This window comes from Carassius auratus, chromosome 6 (genome assembly GCF_003368295.1).
Source record: "Carassius auratus strain Wakin chromosome 6, ASM336829v1, whole genome shotgun sequence".
Taxonomy (NCBI): domain Eukaryota; kingdom Metazoa; phylum Chordata; class Actinopteri; order Cypriniformes; family Cyprinidae; genus Carassius; species Carassius auratus.
Genome location: NC_039248.1, coordinates 16111302 through 16137054, shown reverse-complemented (window position 1 = coordinate 16137054; position 25753 = coordinate 16111302). Strand labels below are relative to the sequence as shown.

The 25753-nt window shown below is 36.9% G+C and overlaps 1 protein-coding gene across 2 annotated transcripts in view; it reads right to left on the bottom strand.

Annotated features, from left to right (window-relative positions):
* The window catches only part of LOC113098461 (transforming growth factor beta receptor type 3-like), a 109161-nt gene that overhangs the window by 41540 nt on the left and 41868 nt on the right, over positions 1-25753 (bottom strand). For both annotated transcript variants that reach the window (XM_026263573.1, XM_026263565.1), the window contains 2 exons: positions 22077-22264; positions 1235-1372 (listed from right to left, as the gene is read on the bottom strand). In XM_026263573.1, coding sequence (XP_026119358.1) covers positions 1235-1372; positions 22077-22264 — 326 coding nt within the window. The remainder of the gene's footprint in view (positions 1-1234; positions 1373-22076; positions 22265-25753) is intronic.

The following is a 25753-nucleotide window of genomic DNA, read 5'->3' as shown; positions in this document are numbered from 1 at the left end:
ACAGAATATAGAATTTCTATTACATGCCAACTTTAATATAAAAGGTGGTAATATTCTGTACTCTGATTTGGACTATTTTTAGTCCTGTAATATCAGCCAATTAGTTCAGCTATTTAATTTAGGATCCGTTAAGGTATTTTTAAATCCAAAAAAATTGTCCATTTCAAGCAATTACAAGTTTCCTGTTAATCAGATTATTTCTGGTCTACCACCAAGTTTCATTCGGATCAAGCTCAAACAGATCGACTGGAGTGTTTACATGTAGGCTTTTCAATCCCATTCTAAACAGATCATTTGTGTACATGTAAACACAGCTATTGAGTCGTCCGCATCAATCCGCAAAACTACGCTGATGGTTTTACAAACAGTTTACAGAAATCTGCTCTGCTTGTGTTTCATAAACGAGGCTGTCCTGCTGCTCAAAGTAACAGCGCCGAGTCATTTCATACGTTTCCTCTAGTTTCAATAGAGATAACACATACATTTCCACAGATACAAAATTATGCAATCCAAAGTCATAAATCTCAACATTAATATTACTTATTTTTCTTATACTAAAAAATCTAAGCCATACTATTCACATTAATTCTTTAATAACACTTTCACCTCATGTCAACAGTTGTCCCATTTCTGTTACAAAGTTGATGCATAGCTGAGAACTAAACTACTAAGAATTAAACTACGAAAGAGCACCCACTGAGCGTTAAGTGTTTCTGTGGTGAAAGCGATGGGTAAAGCAGTGGGGAACAGAGCGAAGCCACAACTAGAGTATGAACCTCGTCACCGTCTCGCCACCAAACATCCGTCAGGCACAGACTACAGCAGTCAATATAAACCTGTGAGCCTGTGCCAGATGCAATTACACAAGCCTCTGTCTAAAAGATGGTTGTGTTGGCATGGGGTGTGTTTACGTGTGTATGGATGTGTGTGTGTGTGAGCATGTTTGTATTTCCTCTGGGTACACACACCTGAATGCATCTTTGAGCGAGTAAGACCTCTTCTGACAGCAGAGCGGAGAAGTTTGTTTGAGGAAGGTAAGACGGGCCAAAGAGTGTGTAAATGAATTGTGTGTTTAAAGATATGCTTGATAATTTGGAATGAATGAGGATCTGAATATTCATTACAGGGAAAATGTGGATGGAGTTGGCTCAGAAGCGGTGCTGGGGAGGATGGGGAGACAGACAGGGATGTGATAGAGAGATGGTTTGAGAGTCGTAAAGCAACTCAGACTCACATGGAAGATGCGTTTGACTCCTGAGGCCAGTTTCTCTGTGCGGAGCTTCCAGAGGACGGGCTGAGGGGAGTTCAGGACGAAGACCAGCGGTTTCTGGTGCACATGCAGGGACTGGATGGGCCGCAGATGTAACGCCACCTGAACACAGCAAGGAAAGGGGTCAAATGAGAACGGCTAAGAGAGAAGGGAAGTGAGTGCTGAAGACAATGAGAACATTCACTAAAGACAGATAGGACCAATGGGGCTCTGGACCGTATAAAGACCTCAGAGCTTCAGCTGCTAGAAAGACTTTTTGTTTAACATTTTAAACTACGAAATTCTTGATCTTGAGAAGAAAAGACAAAATTAGTTTTAGGGAATTCATTACAGTAGCTTTACATCATGAAAACAATTCATAATAGAAAATTTCAGGGCGATATATATATATATATATATATATATATATATATACACACACATACACACACACACACACACACACACGACACACACATATATAGAGTATATAATACATTTTAAAACTGTTACCAGCAAAAGACAAGTGAACAACAAGTAGAAGCATTTATATTTATAAATAATTATAATATTACACTAGTTTTTACCTTAAAAGAAACTTTGGAATTAACATTCCTTATGCTAAAAAAAAAAAAAAAAAAAAAAAAAAGAGTAAAAAAAAAAATTAGCTAATTACAGAGCTAATTTAGAATTCAAAATGTAAAAAAAAGATACCTATATTTACAATTTTTAAAAAAGAAACCACAATCAATCAAGCTAATAAAATGCTTATAAAACATCATGAGGAGAGGGACTTTTTTAAAAAAAAGATTTTTTTTACTATGAAACACTAAAAAGATTCTCAAAATCATATTTAAACATTAACTATCTTTTTTTTTTTACTTTTCTATATCTGATCACTCTTATTTGTCACTGACACTCTAAAACTGAGTTCCCATTTGCTCTTGCGTGGTAGCCTAAATCTCACATCGTATTTTAAGACCAGCTGCATATTTCATGTGCGAGTAGCCAACAGCTATAAAAATCATGCTAGACAAAGCTTTTATTTATATCATAAATAAAATACAGTTCACTGAAATCCCCCTCCGACTCCATTTGCATATGGTGACCCCATGTGTGGTTTTGACCCCAATGTGGAAACCCGCGGTGTCACAAAAACCTCTAATTTCCTCCAATCAAAATGTCCAAACAGTTCTTTTTTAGTCATGTTAGCGCCAAAAACATGACTACAGCAGCACTGTGGACGCCTGTTACTTCTTATCAGAGTTTGTGCTATTTATGTCTCCACCCCACTGATAATCACACAGTGACTGAGAAAGCCGTGTTTTTCTTTGGATGGCCACAATATGTGGCCTCATTGGTATTTGAACTTTCACACACAGGCTCTTTTGTTCAGAAAAGATGGTGATGGCGAAAGGATCTAGAAATAGGGAGCTGTTCAAACAGATTGTTCCCATTTAGTTTGAGCTTTAATATTCATTTATAGTATACACCGATATTTAGCAGATATTCAAACTAAGTTTATTTTGAATGTCGGCCAGTTACTTGACAGAACAGCTTCTTGGATTCAGCCTGTGTTATTTAGAAGAATGCAAACAAATGTCTCTGGCCACTGGCTCATGTTTTGTTTGTCGTTGCATTTTTCCAGTGTTTTTAAGAGGATTCATAAAATCCATATACTTTTGCACTTTTGCACCCTACTATAGAGGTTTGTGGATTTGGGTTCCGTCACTTCATATGTTCCAAAATCTCTTCCAGATTCTGAGGAGGCATTAAGCTGGTGTTTTGTTGCTCTATACCTGGGCCTGCAGTCTCTGACGGGGCCCAGTGGGCCAAATATATCCTGCTGATTTAGGACCTGCAGTGGGGTCGAAACCAAACTCCATTCCAGACATGGTTTGATTAACTACCTCTCAACACTGACCTGACAAACAAGCACTGCCTCATCACCTTTAGAGCTTTATTATTGACCCTCTTCATCTCATCTGACAGGCTGACCGATCACCTACACTTCAATTTGCAGTCATTCAAATAAAAATAACTTCAATTCCTGTTTGTTCAAAAGCTAACTGCATCAAATGATCACAATTATGATAATGTTATGATGTTTTTTGTTCTTTGGAATCTTCAAAATGTCTTATGTACCTACTGGGTAAAAAAAAAGAAAAAAAGATTGGTAATGATTGATAATGTTGGTGAGTAAATGATAACGATTTTCTTTTAAACTCAAAGAGGTCATCCTCAGTTGGCCTTTATCTTTATCAGGCATGAGAACATATTCTCACGACTCGATCAGAACAGCCCGTGTTGAATTATTCACTTAACAAATTAAACAATCAGACAGTGAGAACTTAATCTGGGAATGACAGTATATTATATCCAGTCAAAACATAGCTACAAAGTCTTTTGATGCAGTTACTCAATATGTAAAAGAGAGAAAATCTTAAATTAACTGCATATGAAAACTTGTGTTATTACTTGCAACTGAAACCCTGATATCTCATTTTATTCTTACTCTTGAGAGCAACATTCAGGTCCAGAAAGAAATAATTTCTAGGAAATATTAGCCGCAAACCTAACATCTTGTTGAAACGCCTTATGACTTTTAAGACCCCAGTAATTTACTGTACATTACTAATAGGATGACTTATAGGTAATGGAGATCTCATCTCCATGGTAAAAATGGACATATCCCAAATGTGACATTTGATTTGAATTTATGGTCTTTTAACTTTCTTTTGTGTGTTTCTATACATAAGATCATAGGCTGTTACATTTTCAACTTATGTCTTTAAAGGTGCTCAATAGTGCCCCCTATGTAGCTGCAATGCAAACTTGACAAGCCCCTTTGAAAACTGTTACCAAATAAATAATTTACTGTACATTATTGAGAATGACTATGGATAACAGAGACCTCATTTTGGGAGATTTAACACAGATGTGCGATCTTGTGCCCATCACTTGTATTTTTCTGTCCACAAAATCACAGGCTGTCACTTTTTCTCATGGTTTAAAAATCTCACGGTTCGAAGGGTAATCAATAGAGCCCCCTATGCAGTCTCAAAATGTCTTTTTATGAATGTGGCGATTGGGGCGGGGCCGAGAGCTGTGGGAACGGAGCGAGGCCGGTGGAGTGATTGGAAATGAGCGACACCTGTGACTAGTCTCGAGTCCCGTCCCAAGGAGGAGATGGAAGGATACAAAAGAGGAGCGACGACAGTGAAGGACTAGAGAGGACCAGGCCTGGATTTATTTTGTGTTTTGATTTTGTTTGTGCGCGGCAGTCGTCTGTGAGGGGCTGCCGCGCTGTTTTGTGTTTATTTTAATTATTAAAATCATTCTGATTGTCTGTCGGTTCCCGCCTCCTTCTTCCCGATGATTATTAAGTTTGTACTGCGTTTAAATGAAGTATGTTGTAAATTTTGGATTTGGTGTTGTAATTTAGACAGTTATTTTCTGTAGATTACTGATTATGACTAAGGGTTAGAAGGACATCTTCTACATGCAAAATATGGTTGCGTTTCAAATGGGACAAAACTGATATCGATGTTCAGGCTTGTGGTCTCCACTTATTTTTATCTATCCCCACAATCACAGACTGTCGCGTTTTTTATCTTATGGTTAAAAGGGCTCGATAGCGCCCCCTATTCAGCTGCAAGGAGCCTCAATAAATGTCTTTTTTAGGGCTGAAGGTGCCATTTGGGACAAAATCAATTCGTGCCTAATCCAACAATACTGAATGAGATGAAACAGCCAAAAACTTTGCCATTTCAAGATGTTCATTTTAGGGGAAGCAGATGTGTTTGTGGATGGAACTTTGATGTGTTTATGTTCTGCTTTAAATGACAGGTAGTAGAGCTACATCTCAAGTGAGCTCTGACTGAAGCTCAGAGCTATGTAATGAGCAGCTCCCCTGCAGATGTGGGAGGACCCTGGAGCAAATGAGTGTTTAGCAATAAAAGTGTGGCAATAATCATAACAGCAGGGCCTTTGGAGAGCAGAGAATGGAAGATATTACAGAGTGCTTATCACAAAGGGTCTGGCAGACACAGCGTGGACAAGTAAGAGACCCTCGATTTTCCTTCCACTGGATTTCTTTCCATTGACTTGACTCTCTGTACTCAGTGGAAAATTTTCAATAAGCTTCTAATATCTACCCAAACCTCCCCCTTGGATCAATCTGCGGAGACATTCACAAACAAATCCATCTGCATGGAACAATTTTGAGTAGAGAAGAAAAACAGATATATCAATCAATATGATAAATAACTAAAGAGTTATTTCACTTTTTTTCATCATTTACTTTCAATTATCTTCAACACAAATTATCTTACACATAACACAATTCTGATGCTTCAAAACGTTAATAAAGGAATTGCAAAAAAGAGGTTTGTTCTCATGCATCAAGTACAGTTGAACTTCCACATTTTTCACTTGTGATTTGAAGATGAATGATAGTCGTACAGGTCTGGAATAACATGAGGTTGAATACATTTATATGTATAGTACAACTATGCCTTTCAACAAGAACAACAGAAAGAAACAGGTTTTTTCTAAAGAAAGTAATGCAGATAGTTATAAGGAGAGGGGCTCAAGCACAAACTCTCCTGGTTGTAAAAATCATGGAATTTCAGAATCAGACAGAAACAATTCCAAAAAAAGTGAGTCATTTAGAGAAGGCACAAACACAGTCGCTCCGCCGTTCCAAAACTGCTCCAAGGTGAGAAGCAAATTACCCTGGCTAGGCATGAGCTAAAAACCTAGCTCTCCAGGGTGAGCTCACATACTCCGCATCACACATTGGCAATGCTGGGAACTGGGAGTGTTGATTAATTCCACATCGCATAGGTTCAGTGAAACACCATCTGCGATGCTGTAATGCATACTCTATAAACTGCACAACACAACATGGTTTACAAAGGATTTCTACAGAGATTCAACATCATGCACGCTCAGTGAGAAATGAGTTCATTGTACAGAAGGCATGCAGATTATTCATTTCACTGCAAACACATCTCTTTTCCACTGAAATGGTGCCACTGAAGAAGAAGTGGCTCTTAAACCTTTCTGTCCTCAACTAGGAACTACTATCTTTTTGTGGCTATGTGGTGGGATGTTCTTTCCACAACTGCTCAACTAGGAGTGTTGTCCCAGGTCTGTTATAGCTTACACCCATTCAATTTTTGACAACATTTTATAGACCGCCCTCTTTTACAGTCTATTTTCTCTATTTTTGATTTATTTTAATCTATTTGATTTATGTAATAATAAAAATTATAATACATTTTATTTGTAATTCGCCTTTCTTAATACTCAAAGTGCTAGTATTTGCTATGTATTTATGTAATACACTGTAATTTTAACATTAAATTAATTTAATTGTAAGATTACTTGTGGCTCTTATAATAAAGCCAGGATTTAATGGCATAAATCTGCGGGAATAAATTGCTTGCATTAAAGTTGGCATGAAATAAAAATGAACCCTATCTAAATGCATGTTATTGATTTTGTAATGAATGATTCATCCATGTTTCATTTGATGTATTTTTTACCTCTGACCAAAAATATCAAAAGTCAAACGAGCCTTCTCTCATTTAGACAGCTTAAACTCTTTTTTGCATTGATCTACCGCCATTTACAAATGCAATTCCCTCAAATCAAAATCCAATCAACTGGCAATGACATCAGCAAAAGCACTATTGCAGTGGAAAACCCATTTCAGCTGGAGCCTCTTTCAATCTCAGTGTCACTGATGGAACTGCTGCTGAATTGCAAACAGAGCTGTTAAACTGAGCAAAGCCAGGCCTCAGAAGAGCGAAGCAGTTGAGATGATCGCGTTTTGAGAGATAAAAAGAAATGCATGGCCAGTGTGAAGCCCAGAGTGTGAGTCTGGACCTGATTTCACAGGCCGCTGCACTAACCGCTGTCTGATGGTGTTGCGGGGGCCCATCAGGCCTGATTGAGTTACAAAGAAACTACAGGGTCTGATAGGAGACAGCTGCACCTCCCCGTACAAACCCAGCACAGAGGCTAGCATTACTGCAGGGGTTGATGGGAAACCGATCACACCTTGTCATTTAGCACACCAGCAACCTACCGCTCAAATCAACAAATCGCCCTCAGTGAGAACAAACAATGTCAGCAATAAAACCGCACGCAGTTCCTGTCTATCTAACTGTGAAACCTTCATGATTTCTGCATTCTCATGTGAAGCATTAATAAATCAACTCTATGTACCGTTTATCTCTTTCTTTCTCTGCTGACAGCAATTCCCTGTTAGAAGGAAAGGGTGTTGACTCTATTGATAGAGCTCATTATGTGACTGATAGTCCTCCCAAAATTTCAGTTCCCTAAAACATCCTCTAATTAGATGCCAAATAATGCAAGATAAGCAAAACATGACAGTCAGAGTGTTCCCTTGGGCCATGCGAAGGTTTTTGGGAACGGGAGCAGATGGGTGGGAAGCGGGGAGTTTGTTTAGGAGAATGATAGGCCGATGATATGGAATCATACAGGGGAAAATGAGGAAGCCGACAAAGATGGTGGTTGGAAGACTAGTCCATTTTAAGGATGTCAAAAGTAATGGTACTTGTCTACAAATTTGAGACTTTCTAAAGAAAAAAACTTTTTACTGTGTGGGTAATATAAAGTACCAATTTGGAAAAATAAATACAAATAATAATATTATTATTAAAGGACATGTTAGTATGTTCGTTTTCAAAATTGCTATTGAGGATAGAAATATCAACTATTGATTTTTTGGCCTTGTGATGTACTATAGAAATTGTAAAAAAGGAATTTTAACTATGAAAGCCATTAGGTGCCTTATTTTTTGCAATTGCAACTTTCTTGCACAACTGAGATTTTATTTTCTTTATTTGCAACATTACTTGCGACTATATCTCAGTAAAACACTTAATTTCTTAAAATTGCAGCTTTTTCTTGTAATTATGTTTATGTTTCTCATAACTGCAACTGTTTTTGTCACAGTCATGATGTTATAGTAATCACACTTTCAAATATTGTGCTGTAACACTGTTAAAAATTATGATTAAAATGTACTTTAGGAGTACAACAGCTTGTCAATGGTGCAGTAGCCTTAAAAAGACAACCTTGCACCAATCTACTATTATTGTAAATGCAATACAACTGCAATTTTATTTCTTATTTGAAACCGCACCTCACTGTGTCTCAGATACAGAAAGAGTCTTCAACTGCACACATACGCGAAGGCAACGAATACATTAGATCTACAAAACAACTCTTTCAGTTATCTATATTGTTTGTTTTATGGAAATAATGCAATGTTTGTAGATTCACCGTGACTGTGTCAGAGAAACACATTGTTAACATTGCGTCGCGAAGCAGAGATTTCTGCTGTTGAGAGATTTTCTTGTAAATCTGATACAATCACTGTCATATGTCTGTGCATGACCTTTCCTATGACTTACAGTTGGACTGCATTCAATTTGAAACAATGTAGAGCAATGTAGTGTTTGCCACAGTCCTAAATATAAATCTGTGTGTGTTGTTTGACTGCATCTTGGTTCTTTCTGGATGGCTGAAAGAGAATAAATGAGTTAAAGATTGTGGATCAGATCAATCTGTTGAGTTCTGTTATCAGCGCTCCTCTGTGATCTGTGACCTCTCAACCTGAAGCCCTTTAGTGCTCTGTGATGTCTATTTACCTGCATCTGAGTGCACAAAAACACAGATATATCTACCTCATCAGCTCTCGCTGCAGACATATCAAAGCACATAGGCAACCGATTGCAATCACACTGTGTGTTTGTGTGTACTTTTTATGAATTTGGAGGCAAGTTTGGATGATAAATCTGATAGCCCTAAGCCTCCTGATGTGTCTTATCTGAAATGTGCACAAACACAACTTGACCTCATTAAAGAAGACAGCAGACGCAAGTTCCACTTTTGATGAACATGCACTTTTTTTGCCTCAGTGCACAGAAGTGAATTTACAAAACAGCTGTCAAATGCATGCAGTATTTTAGAACAAAAACCTGTATTATATTCACTTAATTCCCACAATCCAATTTCACTTCCACATTTTCAGCATCAACACACCCCATTTATATATTAATTAAATTTTTAGAGTAATATTATAGATTTGTCTTACTAAGAGTACTAAAAAAATATAATTTTTTATTTTTGTTTATTTTTTCTCTTAAAATTGAAAAAGAAATCCATAAGTCCGTGATAAGTTAACATGAGAAAATAAATTAAGACTTATTTTAAGTGACTGCGAGTGCAATATATTTTGTTTTATTCTTGTTTTAAGTTTAAACAATTTAAAATGATGACAAAATACACAAAACTAAATCTCTAAGAACCAGTCTAAATACTTAATGTTGTTTGCAGTTTTGCTCCTAAGAAGTAACTATATCTTCTTTTGCTTACTGTTTACTGTAGATATTTTAACATAAAAAATAAAATATTGTTAAAAGTAACCAAAACTACAAATAAATAAAAACTAAACAAGTTTATTTAAAAAATGTTTTTGCTTATTTTCTAATTTGTCATATGATGAATAAGTAATTTGTCTATTTTTCCACTAATAATACCAAAATAATAAAATGAATACTTAAATAAGATATTCATAAAATTACTTGTGCAATTTTGCTCCTAAAGTAAATGTATCATCTTTCAATGATTTTTAGATACTTTTAAATGTAGAATATTTCATATCTTTAAAATATTATAGAAATTAATTAAAAAGTCATTTTTTGCAGTGCACAAAACTGGTTTGCCTGGTGCAAACATTGTGCTCCTACTGCAGATAGAGAGGACAAAACGATCAAATGATGATCAAATGATGATCAAATGATGGAGAATGGCATTGGCCACAATGTCAGTTGTTTAAACTGATTCTCAGGCTGGAGGTGGTGGTGTTGTCGCAGTCCCCTTCAGCTCTGCAAAATGTAATGTTTGGGTTTGCGAGGCTCCAGTCTATCTATGAATTCCACCTGATAAAACAATCATCCGCTCTGCCTCACGCTGAGCCGCGGCCAAGAGCTGGCGTTTGATGTTTAACTTTCGCTAAATTGATTAGACAAAGATGGCCTGGGAGTTAGATTAAACTGGCTTGGCTTTGTTTATTTTCAGCCACGCTGTGGAACAGCACTCTCTGAGAGGGATAAGAGACACGGGCTAGCCGCTGTTTGCTCTCAAGTTGCTAAGAGAAAAATTATGCTTGCAGAAGATAGAGTGTGGTTATTTTTATGACGCAGCCAGTTTTGACAAGTGAAATGCCACACCCTGTAGAGGTCTGATAACTCCCATGGCTCTGCACTGTACAAGACGGCAAAACACCAAAAGTATTCTGATTCTGGTTTACAAAGATTAGACAACAACTAATACAACATATCCCACATGAATTCACCTGTTATCATGTTAATATAACTTAGCTAATCTAAGACTAGCAATAACCCGATTTCTTGGCCAGGCTGAGTAATAAGTCCAGAAATGAAGTTCTGTTTTCATTTGTTTGGGAATAAACGGAATGTAAATTATTTTTCTTTTCATTTCAGTGCATTTCAGTACAACTTATTTGCTATCAATGAATTATATGGTCATGTACCATTCTGCTTTCTAGATACTGCTATCAATTTATTGCACAATTTGCCCTTATTAATACATACAGTATCCATTCAAAAGTTTGTAGTGAGTATGTAACACAAATCTATTATAGTAACATATATATATGAAAGCAAAATTTAAAACAATTATTTTAAATTCAAATAGTATTTCACTGTTGTTGATCATAAAAATGTAACCTTCATGAGCATAAGAGACTTCTTTCAAAAGCTCCAAACATTTGAACAGTAGTGTACGGGTTAAACTTGCAACCAAATCTGTGTCCTGAAGCAAAACCAGCTGGGAACCACTGCTCGAAACTCTTCCAGCTGGTATATTTATTCACATTTTGAGTGGTGCATCTAATCTAGTGTAAATGTGCCATAGAGTAATTCTTCTCTTATTGGACTGCAGAGTTCCTCTCCAGAACATACACTCCTGTCCCTATACTTGCTGGCCTTATCACATCTACTGCCACAGAATGGACGCTTTGTTTCCCCTGTCTTCGGGACGCTGCAACAGTCCACACACACACACATACATGCTTGCAGGCAGAGAGAAGGATCCTGGCACTTTGATCTTTGGGCCACTGCAGAGACTGGCGTGATCACTGCAGTTTTTAGATGAAGGAGAGAGAGTTAACCTGGAACTAAAGGATTACCGCCCAAGCGGCCTGTATCTAAACAGAGCCATTCTCTGCCGCCTTCTGCAGGAGTATCAGACTACCACCTTCCAGCCTGGCCTTTGTGGAGGTGGCATTGATGGAGGGAGCAGATTGCAGGCTTGAAAGGGTCTCTCTGACTCGGCTGGTTTGCTGTCTGTTGCGACGCTTTTTAGTGCAAGTGCGTCTGAAGTGGAGAGAATCAGTCTCCCTGAACTCTTTAGATAAGGACAACGAGATCCAGGGAAAGATCTCTTATTTCTCAGCTCTCACAGCGAAGGAAAAACTGTCTTGATGTACAGGGCTGCAGGGAAGGCCACAGACACGGCTCTTTATCAAAAGTGCAGAAGGAAGACTCCTTAATGAGTCAGGATCTTACTGCACTGCCAAAAGAACATTCCACTGCATCGTCTCACGTCATCCCAACCTATATTCTCAGAAAAGCCAATGTGTTGTAACTAATGCATTCCACTATTAAGACCCCGTGAAATTTTAGTTTATGTCTGTTATATTTAAAGGGATAGTTCACCCAAAAGTGAAAATTAATTTCACATTAATTATGCACCCTCATATAGTAGAGGGTAAGACCTTTGTTCATCTTCAGGAACATGAATCAACATATTTTTGCTGAAATCTGAGAGCTTTCTGACCCTTCATAGACAGCAACATAACTGATACATTCAATGCCGAGAAAGGTAGTAAGGACATCACTACACTAAAATAGTCCATGTAACATCAGTGGTTCAACCGTAATGTTATGAAGCTGCAAGAATATTTATGTGCACAAAGAAAATTAAAATAATGGCTTTATTCAACAATTTATTCTCTTCCCTGTCAGTCTTTGATGCACGTTCACAAAAGTACCAGCTGGTTATGTAGTCTTAATGGACCGCGTTTCAGTCATTATAATATTCTTTCTGTTGTCTGACAACAGAAACATTAAAATATAGTAATATAAACAGTTTTATTGAGAATTTAATTAAATGTCTAAATTAAATTGCAGTATGTGAGCGTAGGGATGCACTTACGTTATAAATATGCTAATTAGTGCATGATGTCATCTAGTTCATGTTCTCATTCTTTATTTTTATGAATTAAAATGTTTCAAAACACCCCCCCCCCTGTTTTTTTTTTTTTTTTTCTCACAAATCTCACCCTGCATATGACAAGCAAAAAGGACAAGACCTTTGATATGTCCCGACAACTTCCTGTTTCAATAGAAAATACTTCAACACAGGAAAGAACTGAGTTGGTCAAACCCTTTCTTGGGGTAGAGTTATTTCGGCACTTTAGCCTCTTTTGACCAGTATCTAGCATGGAGGCACAAAAATATACTTGGAAAGGACCCAAAACCTGCATTTCCGTGTATACCTGAATGTGAGCACCATCATCCACCACGGCTCTGACCAATTTTAAATATATAAGTCCCTGGAGCGAAAGGAAATTCTGTTATATTTTCACAGAGAGTGATGAGAAAGTAAAAGCATTATGCACAGTCACTGCTAGGTGTTCAGTTTCACTTAATTAGTCAGCGCTGTGGTGCTACAGTCTGGAGCAGTGCCAGGGCCGTTAGGGAGCAAAACGCAGCTGTGCATTTCTCTCTGTTATTGAGAGGATAGCACACAGCCTGGGCCCTCTGCTGTAACACTGTACAACACACTGGCACTGGGAAGAGAGGGACAGGAAACCGTTCCTTCTGATTCACGCAGTAAAAAAGGAAATGTGTGTGTGTTTGAGGGGAGCAGAAGGAGGGACGCTGTGCTCGGGAAGGATTTTACACAAGGATGTTAGTTCAATGTGAATGAGAGGGCAGCAATGACATCTTGCAGCTGCTGTCTGAGTCTTGATGTATTTGTGCAATAAACAATTATTCATAACATACTTTTTCTTCATTTTATTTTTAATCTTGGTCAAGGTTGTTGTGCCAAACAGACATAATTTAATTATTCTCTAGTGAAAACAGGGAGAGTATTCAACTTTAGAGTTAAACCTCTTTGCATCTGAAATAACCAGCACTTACACAAAGGTTGCATGCTAAATGTTTTCATTTTTCCAGCCTAAACTTCAGGTTTTGATACAAAATAAAGTAACTCCTTCCTCTTTTTACAGAAACGTACCACAAAGTCACAGAAACATACTGGAGAGTGACAGGAAATGGAACTGGACATGTTGCAGGCAGGGATCAAACCTTCATCCCCCAAATGAGCACCAGGGCTCAATATATCTGAAGCAAACGTGCCAACTCCTTCCAAAACAGTTTGCGCTTTCCAATATTACATTGTAACAACAAATCAGTGCTAAAATGTGCTGCACAAACTTTTAAATATGGACTAAAATTTAGTGTTGAAATATATAATGTACACTTAAAAAATCAACTAAATTCCCTGCATTTAACTTTATATTTAATAGTATTTTACGTAAGTGTATACGTTTCTTTTTTGGTCTTGCTATCATTTTTGTTCTTTTGGGTTTAATGTTACATTTCATGTTAATTGCAAATTTAAGTTCAGTCCCTTAAAATGTTGATATCATATTTTTACAGTAACATTTTGGCAACTGCAGCTGCTTTTTTAATTTAATTGTAATAAAAGTACGCTGCTTTTTTAATTTAATTGTAATAAAATTACAGTGTGAAGTTAAAATTTACTAAAAAAATACACTGTAATTAAGACTTCAAGCACGTGGAGGGGACGTGGAGGATTTGGAGCGTTTGGAGACTAACCTTTAATGCTGACTGACCAGCCGCATTCATGCTGACTCTGTAAACAAGCATCCAAGACCCAGGCCAAAACAAACTGCACAATGACCACTTCAAACAAAATGAGATGAATTTATGAACTCTACGCCCTGCCTTACATTCCAAGAGGCTGCGTGACGAACAGCTTGCAAATTTCACACAATATGAAGAGCAAGTTATACTGTTATTTCTAACAGCAGGATGCAAGAAAGACAGGGTGCATGTGTTTGCTCAGTCTCTGAACTCAAAAATATAAATATAGACATAATTATCATAATTATATCAATAAGTTGTGGTTTATCACAGTGTCACTTGTTGTAAATTCTTTCTAATCTTCTAATAGAGGTAGACATGCCAAATATTATCATTTATCAGTTCTGTTAATTACCTTTACAAAGCACAGCGCATCATATAATGGTTCATAAAGCGCATTTATGGACAAGTTCCGCTAGTTGGCGGAACCAGGATGGCCAGTAACCCCATCGCCCCTCTAGGTTTTCAACATTGTGTTTGGGAGCAGTAAATCAGGGCTTCGCTGAATTGTTTATGTCTTGGAGGATCTGATCCATCTGTCGTTGAAGGCCGGTGGCGCCTGGGCACATGAAACACGACCCTGCCACAGTCTCCATGCTGGATTAGAACTGAAGGACAGTGTGTGTGTGTGTGTGTGTGTGAGTGTGTGTGTGTATGTGTGTTTATCTGTGAAAAAAGACAGAAGGTTGTGCTTTTAAATGTGATTTCAGTGTGGGTGTGTGAATCCAGAAGGCCACATCTGTGCCAGTGCCCCAGGTAGGCGGTTGTTAATGTCAAGGCTCAATGTGATCCCGCCAGATGTCCTTGGGTGCTTATCTTTCTCCATTTAAGTGGAAGAAGAAATAGGGCCAAACTCTCTCTCCCGCAGCCGTGACCCCACAATCCGGCCTCAGCCCCTTCCAAACCTCCTCTATGACGCCAAGGAGTCAGGGACGGACAGATTTATCTGTCCTCCTACCATCCAGCCAGGACCACACAGGTGAACAAGGCCTGAGAGACACTGAGCTAGGTGTCAAGACAGAGTCGGGTTTCTGCAATGCATAAAAATCTCTTAGATAGAACTGGTGAGGAAAGTTTTGGCATGCCAGGTAACCCAGCACTTCTTCATTAGCACAGTGAAGCAAGCCAACGAATACTGTATAGGCCAAGTACACGGCCCCACAGAGAAATGGAGAACATCTGGAAACAGTCCAAAACAAATAGTCCAGAGGGGTTCGTATGTAAACCATAAGAAATGCTGCGCTCTCGGCCACAAAAACGTGTCAAGGACAAATAGTCTTGCATGACATTAGAACACTTCTAAAGTCTGCGGTCCCTAAGGAAGGAAGAAATTGCTTGGGCTCAGCATTCTGTGTGATTAGCAGGACAATGCATTTTTTTTTTTTTCGCAGAGGACCACAATGGAAAAAAAAACATGAACTTCAACCAGGGTGAGAAGCATATATTAAAGTAAACGAGTGCCTTCTTAGAACTGCACCATTCGAATGACCCTACGGTTTCCCTTTGGGACGTTATTGTTTACTGGTTTCCGAGCCACACAAGCTGAATTCGAGAGCAGTAACTGGAGTCATGGTTTTTAAAAGAAAACATCCGACCACAAAGGTCACTTTGGACACACAGCTACAGTGTGTAAAAAAACAAACACTTTCTTAATCGTTTTCATAATACATTTGACTTCCATTATAATCATACTTAATACAAAGATAAGTTATTTATAGAATAAAACTGGCTAAAATGTTAATCTAGGTTTTCTTCTTCTTTCAGTAATAGCATAAATCTACTACAATATAGTTTAGATAAGGTAATGCTGAAAAAAAAAAATTCTGTAAATGTCAAGATTAGGGATGCACAGACTAAAAATATACTGAAAAGACCAGTGTAGCTATCTGAAACAAAATGAGTTTGAGTTAAAATTACTAAAAACTAAAGCTGAAACAAAAATAAATTAAAGCCAAATAGAAATATTAAAAAATATATTAAATATGTTAAAGCATAAAAATTATACTGAAAACGAAATAAGTATAAAAAAAATGCTATACTAATTATAACTATTATAACTATTATACTAATATAATATATCCATTTAAATAAGAATCAAGGTGTATTTTCTGAAAAAAAGTTTTATTAAATAAGTAAATTTGAGTTGTTTTACATATGCTCTGTTATTTAATACTTTAATATATATATATATATATATATATATATATATATATATATATATATATATATATTTTTTTTTTTTTTTTTTTTTTTTTGCTACAGACTGCGACTAAAATGGCTGCATTTGTCACCAAAAATATTAATTTGCGAGTGAAATTAATAACTAGTTAGAGACCTTAGTTAGTTCAAATGTTGATAAAGTCAAGAAAAGAAGAGACATCAACACGACAGTATGATTGAAATGTTAAAATGTAAAAAAATATATTTAAATGATAATACTAAATAAAAATAATAATAATAATAATAATAATAATAATAATAGTAATAATAAAAAAAAAAATTTATTCTGTGGCACCTAAAAAAATAAGTTGGCCTAAATAAGGCGCTCAAGTTTTCTCTTATAGGAGCCAATGGCTCCTCACTCATGTGTTTTTGTCTGGTGCCCTGTGTACATTACCACAGCTAAAGACGAATATCAAAATTTGTGAAAGGGCATTAACATCCTGGTCCTGCAGTTTCCAAATGTGCGTGTGTGATTATATTCTGATCCTTGGTCCCTTAGATAGTAAAGATCCCTATTGCGGAAGTGTGTACATCAACAGCTGTCATGATTCTTTTGTTCAGTGCATCCTTAATCTTCCTTTCCAATCGCTGAGCACAATATCTGGAGCGGTCTTTGAAATAACTGGTGCTTGGAATGCGGTGAAAGGAACAATCTTATCTTCCTGTGTGTAGACAAAACCTCATATAAGGCTTAAGGGGAAGCTTAAAATCCACTCATTTGCACAATGCATGAAGCATATGCAACTTAATGGATTAGTTCACTTTCAAATTAAAATATCCTGATAATTTACTCACCACCATGTAATCCGAGATGTTTACCTCTTTCTTTCTTCAGTCGGAAAGAAATTAAGGATTCCAGGACTATTCGACTTATAGTAGATTTCAATGGCTACCAAACAGTTAATGGTCAAAATTACCGTTTCAGTGCAGCTTCAAAGGGTTCTACACTAGGGCTGCACAATTAATCTATCTATCTAACGAAACGATCGTTCATTTTCTTAAAAAAAATTTAAATAAATGTATATGCTCTATAAACTGAAATGCTCGCCTTGCACTGCTCTGCAATGCACGTCCATGACTTCACGTAATAAGTGATTACGTTGAAAATGTCACGATTGATATTGGTGAAAGTCCCGAATCAGTGTTTACAAATGTGTTTTATGTTCAAAGACACATATTAAAACATTTTTGTAAATGGTGTTTGACTTGTAAACACTGACTCAGTACTTCCGCCTACGTCGCACATGACTTTTCAAGGTGATTATGTATTACGTGAAGTTGTGAACATACATCGCAGTGCAGTGAAAGGAATGCATTTATGTTTATAAAGCACATACATTTTTTTTTTAGGAGAGAAAATGACCTATTGTTTGCTAGGTAAAACCCTTATTCCTAAGACCCTTATTTTACTTTGTATTATTTGGGTTATACATATTCTACTCTTTCTTCCAAAAAATGAAGAAAAAAATTGCATAAGAAAAATTAACTATGACTTATTGCAGTCAGGACTCCAACAAGGACTTAGAATGTGCTTATGTATACACAGTCCTGTCATCCTTTCAACTGTTAGCCAGATATGGGCAAATAGTAAAAAAATGAAATAAAATACAATTCAAATCTGTTACCAAGATACTAATACAAACTCACAACAATGGCATCATAGGGAATTGAGCTCTTTAGCCATTTGCCAACAAAAACGAAAGGCTAATGTCATTATAGCACAGCAGAAAATGACATGTCTCATTCATCATCGCTTTTGGCCATAGGCTGTGGAATCCTGATGGCTAGTTTAGACATGTTGACTTTCACACATCTTCAGCACATGGTTTCAGGCCATTGCAAAGTCCTGACGAAGCAATTTTAGAGGCCGGGATCTAAAAGCATGATCAGTGACTCATTGTGCTCATGCACAGAAGTGTCATACTATCAGACATGCTGGAGTTTATCCATGAGGACCTGTGTTTGGATCAATTGCCTAGAGACTAGAGCAGAAATCCTGCTGAAAAAGCTGGTCTCCCAGCCAGGTCAGGCTGAACTAGATTGTTGGTTTTAGAATAAATATATTAATTTGAATATTATAAAAATATTATAATTTGAAAGTTGAAAGCAATTGTGCTGGGGTTTAGAAAGTTCAAAAGAACATGATTTATATTAAATACATTTTTATAGCAATTTCTTTACTGTCCCTGGAGGGTTACCGATGCGTGGAGGGTGGCGTTTGGTGCAGATGCGGAATTTGGTGTGGATTTATGGCACCATTATAGAGATATGGCCATTCAAAAATTAAATGGTTTTCCATAGACTTAAAGGGATAATTCACCCAAAAATGAAAATTATGTCATTAATGACTCCTGTCGTTCCAAACCTGTAAGACCTCCGTTCATCTTTGGAACACAGTTTAAGATATTTGATATTTAGTCCGTGAGCTCTCAGTACCTCCATTGAAACTGTGTGTACGGTATACTGTCCATGTCCAGAAAGGTAATAAAAACATCATCAAAGTAGTTCATGTTACTTTAGGGGGTCAGTTTAAAAATTTTGAAGCATCGAAAATACATTTTGGACCCAAAATAGCAAAAACTACGACTTTATTCAGCATTGTCTTCTCTTCCATGTCAGTTGTGAGAGAGTTCAAAATGAAGCAATTTGTGATATCCGGTTCACGAACGAATCACTCGATGTAACCGGATCTTCTTGAACCAGTTCACCAAATCGAACTGAATCGTTTGAAACGGTTCGCGTCTCCAAGTAGCATTAATCCACAAATGGCTTAAGCTGTTAACTTTTTTGAACACCGTGCCGAGCCAGATAACGAACGAACGAACGATTGACTCGTTCTCGAGTCAAGAACCGTTTTTGTCGGACGCGTCCGATTCGAGAACCGAGGAGCTGATACTGCGCATGTTTGATTCAGTGTGAAGCAGACTGACACACAGCGTGTCTGAACCGAACTGTTTCTTTTGGTGATTGATTCTGAACTGATTCTGTGCTAATGTTATGAGCGCGGGTAAACCGAAGGCTTGAATCAAGGGCAATCATCGCCAATGAAGTCATTACTTCGAGCGCAAAAGAACCGGTGAACCGTTTTCTTCAACCAACTGAATTGAACTGTCCGGAAGAACCGGTTCGTGGAAAAGAACGGAACTTCCCATCACTACTGGTGATCTGAAAACCGATGCAACCAGTTCTTGACTTATGAACGAGTCAATCTTTTGTTCGTTATCTGGCTCGGCGTTCATCTTAAGTTCTCTCTTCACAGCAGTTCAGTCAGTGTACTGTTTGAATAAATAAATGAATAAATTCGTTCGCAAACCGGATATCACTAAACTGCAGTGTTTCGAACTCTCTCACAACAGACCCGGAAAAGAAGACAATGCTGAAGAAAGTCGTAGTTTTTGCTATTTTTGGACCAAAATGTATTTTCGATATTTCAAAAAATTCTAACTGACCCCCTGATGTCACATTTCACATGAATGATATATCGGTCGGGCTCTAATAAAAGCATTTATGTTTTTTATCAAACACTTAAATCTTTTGTATGTAAAAGACTTTGGGATTGACAACTTGCAAACAAAAGCTCTCTCTCTATCCCCCCTCTCTCTCTCTCTCTCTCTCTCTCTCTCTTTCTCTCTGTTTTGCTTACTCTTCTTAGATATGTCAGATAGCATTCCTTAGGCTTTTGTTTCACACACTGAAGCCACCAACAACAGTCTGATCTCACTGGCACGGATGTTTACAGCGCTCCACTCCTGTGCTTTGGCCAGTGCGCTTTTCTTCTGCTTCCTGTCTATCAAGGTGGAGGGAACAACAGCCACTCACAGCGATCCTGATTGCAATGCATGAGGGCACACAGTACATGGTATGGATATGAGCGTCTGTCTAATGGAGCGCCACGGAGTAAAATCCGAGGGGGCTTTGAACCCTGGCAGGGGTGAAGAAGAGAGCTTTTTGTCTGCTCCAACCCACTTGAGTGATACTTGCTCCCTGATGCAAAAAACACATGACATTGAAAGCGAGGCGGTTTAAAGCCGTCATTGTCTGTGTCGGCAGGAACCGATATTGTATTTCAATAGAGCTGAGTCCAAACCATACAGAGTTCAAAAAGGAGAAAGAGCCTTTCTCGATCCGCGTGGCTGATAGTGCCCAACAACTGCGCCCATTTGCACTCTTTCTGTCTTTCTTTCTTCTTCTGGCCCTTCTCACTCTCTTTCTTACTCCCTTTTCACTCACAAAAGTCCAGACAGAGCCTCCAAAACTTACCCCAACTTTCCTGAGGCCCAATGGTGTTTTTCTTGGGATATGTGAGAGCTGAAAACTTGTAGGCCAATCTTTCTCAAAGTACATATTTTCTTTCAGTATTCACTGGTTTCTAATAAGACTAGAACAATGTACACACTAGGTAGTAAAAGTTCATATCAGAATGTTATCTCTTTTTTTTTGTGTGAACCAGAGTGTTTTTTTGTGCATGTACTTGAACAAAAGGCTGTAATTTCAGGAATGATAATGCAAATACAAGATTGTACCATCCCATTGCGAACATCTAGAGTCAGCAGTGCTCTCAGCCAAATTAGTCCTTCCAGCAATTACAACATCAATTCATATGCTAACCCTGTGGACGCACCCCACGCTGTTTCTACAACACCCCCACCAACTAACAAGAGAACTAACAACTTAACAACCCAGCCAACTCACCACACCTCAGCCGATATATAAATCAAAGCTAGTGAAACCTGCAAGAAACAGCTCTGCCAAGAAGCCATTTATACAACTCTTCGTTTCCAGGTTTTAATGGTTTGATGTTTCACAACAACGAAATTGCTATTTGAAAAATCTAAAATAGTGCTCGCGTGGAGTCCTCAACATCTATTTTGTCAAACAACATTTTTGCTGGTCTATGTTTAAGGCTGCATGGAAATACTGAAGGAAACAACTGCTAAAGCTACAATATAACTTGTAAAACAACAAACAACAATTTAAAATGGTTAAAATTTAGTCAAGCCACCCATTAAAATTAAATAAAAATAGTTTTAAACCCAACACAAACTATACTGTAAAAAAAAAACTACATTTGGAATCAAATCTTGCATAACTAAATATGAATTTAGTTTACATTAAGGTATAATTAAAAAAACTGCAAATATAGTAAAGGTATCACTCTTTCCAATTTCCATAAAATATTAAGCAGACAACTGTTTTCAACACTGATTATAATAAAATCTTTTCTTGTGCACTAAATCAGCATACATTTGAATTATTTCTGAAGGATCATGTGATAATGAAGACTAGACTAATGCTTGCTTTGCCAATTGTATTACTGTTTTACTGTATTATTATTTAAATAAATAAATATAAATGAATGCACAAGAAACTGTCTACTGAAAATTATCTTTATAATTATGTTTTTTTTTGGGGGGGGGGGGTGTTCACATTTTTATTAACTGTGGTCATGCTACTATCCTTGATTATGCATCGACCTCATGTTCTAATGCTTCATTATGAGCTACTGAATGCACATAAAAGGCACATAAAGACTTTGCTGCATCAGAGGTGCTGGTTAAGGTCTAGTAGTGAATGAATCTCACCTCTGCTGGTTTGTCTCGGTCTCCTTGTGCATTGCCTCTTCGTAGGTTGACGATGTGCACCTCCTGAGGGAGGCTGGTGGTTCCTCGGCTAGCGCAGCCTGATAGGGCAGTGAAACTCTTTAACATGGCCTGAACCGGGTGACCCACCCCAACTGGCAAAAGTTCACAAGGGCTCCGAGACAATGGACCTGCAAATAATACAAAACATGGCATGAACATCATAAATAAGCACATTCTGACCTCATTATTCTGCATAAATATAGCATTTCAGTGTTCAAATCATATCACTGGAATGTATACAGGCTTTTACTAAGAACTCTGTGAAGTCATTTCAAATCCATGCCACAAGTATGTAAGAGCTCAAAACATCCCATATGACTATGTACAATCCAGTTATGATAAAAAAAAAAAAAAAAAAAACCTTTAGCAACAATTCTGCACAATTGAAAATGAAACAAGTGTTCATGTATTGCAGATCAGTCATTGATAAATGATAAGGGTAGGCTATTATGAAACCATCCAAAGAGCCAAAACAGTAATAAATGAACTACAGAGAAAATTGTGTTTTAGTTACATATATATGAATCACATGAAATATTACAGAAATATGTTACTTTTTTTTCACATTTTGAGTTGATAATATTTCTCAACGTTACTGTTTTTCTTGTATTTTTAAACAAATAAATGCAGCTTTAATGAGTATAAGAGAGTTTTGTTACATAATTACATAATTAAAATACGTATTAGTAGTAGTAGTTTCTAAAATAAAGAGAAAAAAAAGATACTGAATTTCTGGATTGAATTTCTGGATTACTAGAATTATGATTGTCTTTATAATGAGCAAAAAGTACCAAAGAATACTGTAAGCTTTAAACTATAATATACTTTAAACTCATTTCCAAGACTCCTTCTACCCATCTGTCCTCTTTAATAGCCTCTACTGTCTCTATAATCTTCTCTCTCTCTCCGTAAATGGGAATATTTATCCTCTTAGTCACTTTCAGAAAGCAAAAAGGCTTCACACGGTATAGTGCCCTCCTACAGTATGTCAGAGCCTCCTCTAATTGGCCCACATTTGAGGAGGTCAGCGGGGCTGTTGCCACAGAAACAAGCAGTGATATGTTTGTACCGTAAGAATCAGAATAGCCACACGTTCCGAGCCATGACCTTGAAACACAACACACAAAGAGATCATGGAATAATGAGGAGAAGAACACAAGCACTGTGTGAAGATAACAGCACCTAATGATACGGTTCAGCCACTGGTGATGAATGTTAAACATGACCCTCTTGGCACACACATTGAAATGATGGCCGAAAGGTTCAAGGTGCAGTTCCGTTCCGAATGGTCACAAGACTTGTCTTGTCTAATTCGCCGCAGGGCGTTAGACCGACATTTATGTTTAGGTTGTGCTTTAATAAGATGTGCACCTTCCAGCTGAAGGTCAACTACAAACACAGACATGCCAAATGGCAGCAAGATCACAGGAGAGGATATATGAAGAATGTTTCTCTTGAGCTCAGAGGTAATCAGCAACCAAATCTAGTAGATGAAGGACCCATGAGGGTGAGCGTGTGTGTGTGTGTGGTGCTGACCATGCAGACAGAGTTCCCTAAAGCTATGCTTATGTCTCTCCTGCCAAAGAAACCATGCATTTACCCATCAGCCGATGAAGATGAGCAGACTCCAGTGTGTCTCCAATGAGTTTTAAAGAAAAATGATATAGAGGGTAAACTTTTTATTGCATTTCATTTAAACTGTGTCACATAAAACTATTCTGATAATTGATAAAAAAAAAAAAACTTACTATGCTGTAAACCTGTGCATCTTATTCAATTAAATAAGCTGATCCAATTTAAAAGAGAGAGAAAGTCATTTTAGCAGACTTTTAAATCTTAATTTTAGTACTAATAACCAAGACAGGTTTTTGAGAAATATTAATGTTTAATTTGCTTAAATCACCATGATATGTCATTTGAACAGAGTAAAACTGGGAGGATTTTCCAGATTTTGATGGGTCAACTTAAAACTATGTCCTAATTTTCATATATTATCAATTTAAGTGCTTATCATTAAATCACACAGGTTTTTGTAATTAATTCTAACCTTAAAATCTGTAATCGTAATATTTTTTAAATCTCCAAACGTAATCTCTAAAGTAATGTGGAAATAACATAATATTTGATTAATGGTGTCACTGTTAATTAAGCACTTAAAATAAATAGATAGACTGACACTTTTTTTAATTTCTAGGGATAAAATGAGTAATTATAGCCATAATTTAAAGTCAGGCCTAAATTATTAGATATTTTATTTATCATTTATTAACAACTGCAGAAAATAAAATAAAAAATATGAGAACTTTAAGTGAACTGGAACAATAGTAACATAAATTCATTATATTAAAAAAAGTCACTTTTCTTTTATGTTTTTATTTTTTATAATGATAATTGTCTCAGCTCCCTCTGAATAATTTTTTTTTGTTAAGTTTTCCCAACTAAATTAGATTTTCGCATTCATTTTCACTATTAATACAAATTTAGCCTACACATTAATATACTACATGTGGCTCCTGCATGTCACGGTTATCAGCCTCCCAAAAGAGAATTTGAATGAAAACACAAAGGGCATTTACATACATATTTTCATGTAATTAATAAATAAATAATGCACACAACTAATCTTGCCCCACAACACATAAATAACCCAATGGACACTTCCCATGAGGCCACTGGAGCTTGGTCGTCATATTCATAAATGTGTCTTACTGTCATCAAGGTCACAAACCCTGACCCTGAATATATAGTCAACATAACCTGAAGTTTTCTGTTTGATTGCGAAACACAAGGTTTTTTGACAAATGGCCACTTTAACGCTCACATTCCTTAACCGCCCTGAGTGACACAAAGAGTGAAACTCTTTTCCTGAGGATGTAATCTTCCATGAGAAAGCTTGAGGTTAAGCTCTCCTACAGGTCTTTCTTTCTCCCTCTGTCCACAGGGACACACACCTCTCACGTTTCAGTTCAAACACAACAAACACACAAACACACTGCGATAATGATCAGAGAAACATTTGGAAACTATTAAAGGCACGAGAGAGAGAGAGAGAGAGAGAGAGAGAGAGAGAGAGAGTGATTCCTCTCTTCAGACATTGACACATGTATGTATTCAGGTAAACAGAGTGTTATCTAAAGACAGATTTTGATTGCTCATTCTAAATTGGATTCCCTTTCTTGCATAGAACACAACAGGTACACTCATTTCCACATAATGAAAGGTATGAGGTCTCCAAATGACCAAAAAGAACCATAAACAAATAAACAAACAAATAAATAATTAAATGCTAAAATATTTCCAAAAAAAAAAAAAAAAAAACATTTCTGAAGGATCATTGGATATTGAAGACTGGAGTAATGGCTGCTGAAAACCTTTCCATCACAAAATTCATTGTAAGGCCTACAAAAACTGAAAACAGTTATTTAAAATTTCACAATATTACTTGTTACTTTTAGATCAAATACATTGCCGTTCAAAAGTTTGGGATCAGTATGATTTTTTTATTTTTTTTTTAATGTTTTTAGTCTCTTATGCTCTTCAAAGCTGTATTTATTTGATCAACATTTCCAACATTGATACTAAATCAGGATATTAGACAAAATTAGGTTTTTTTATAT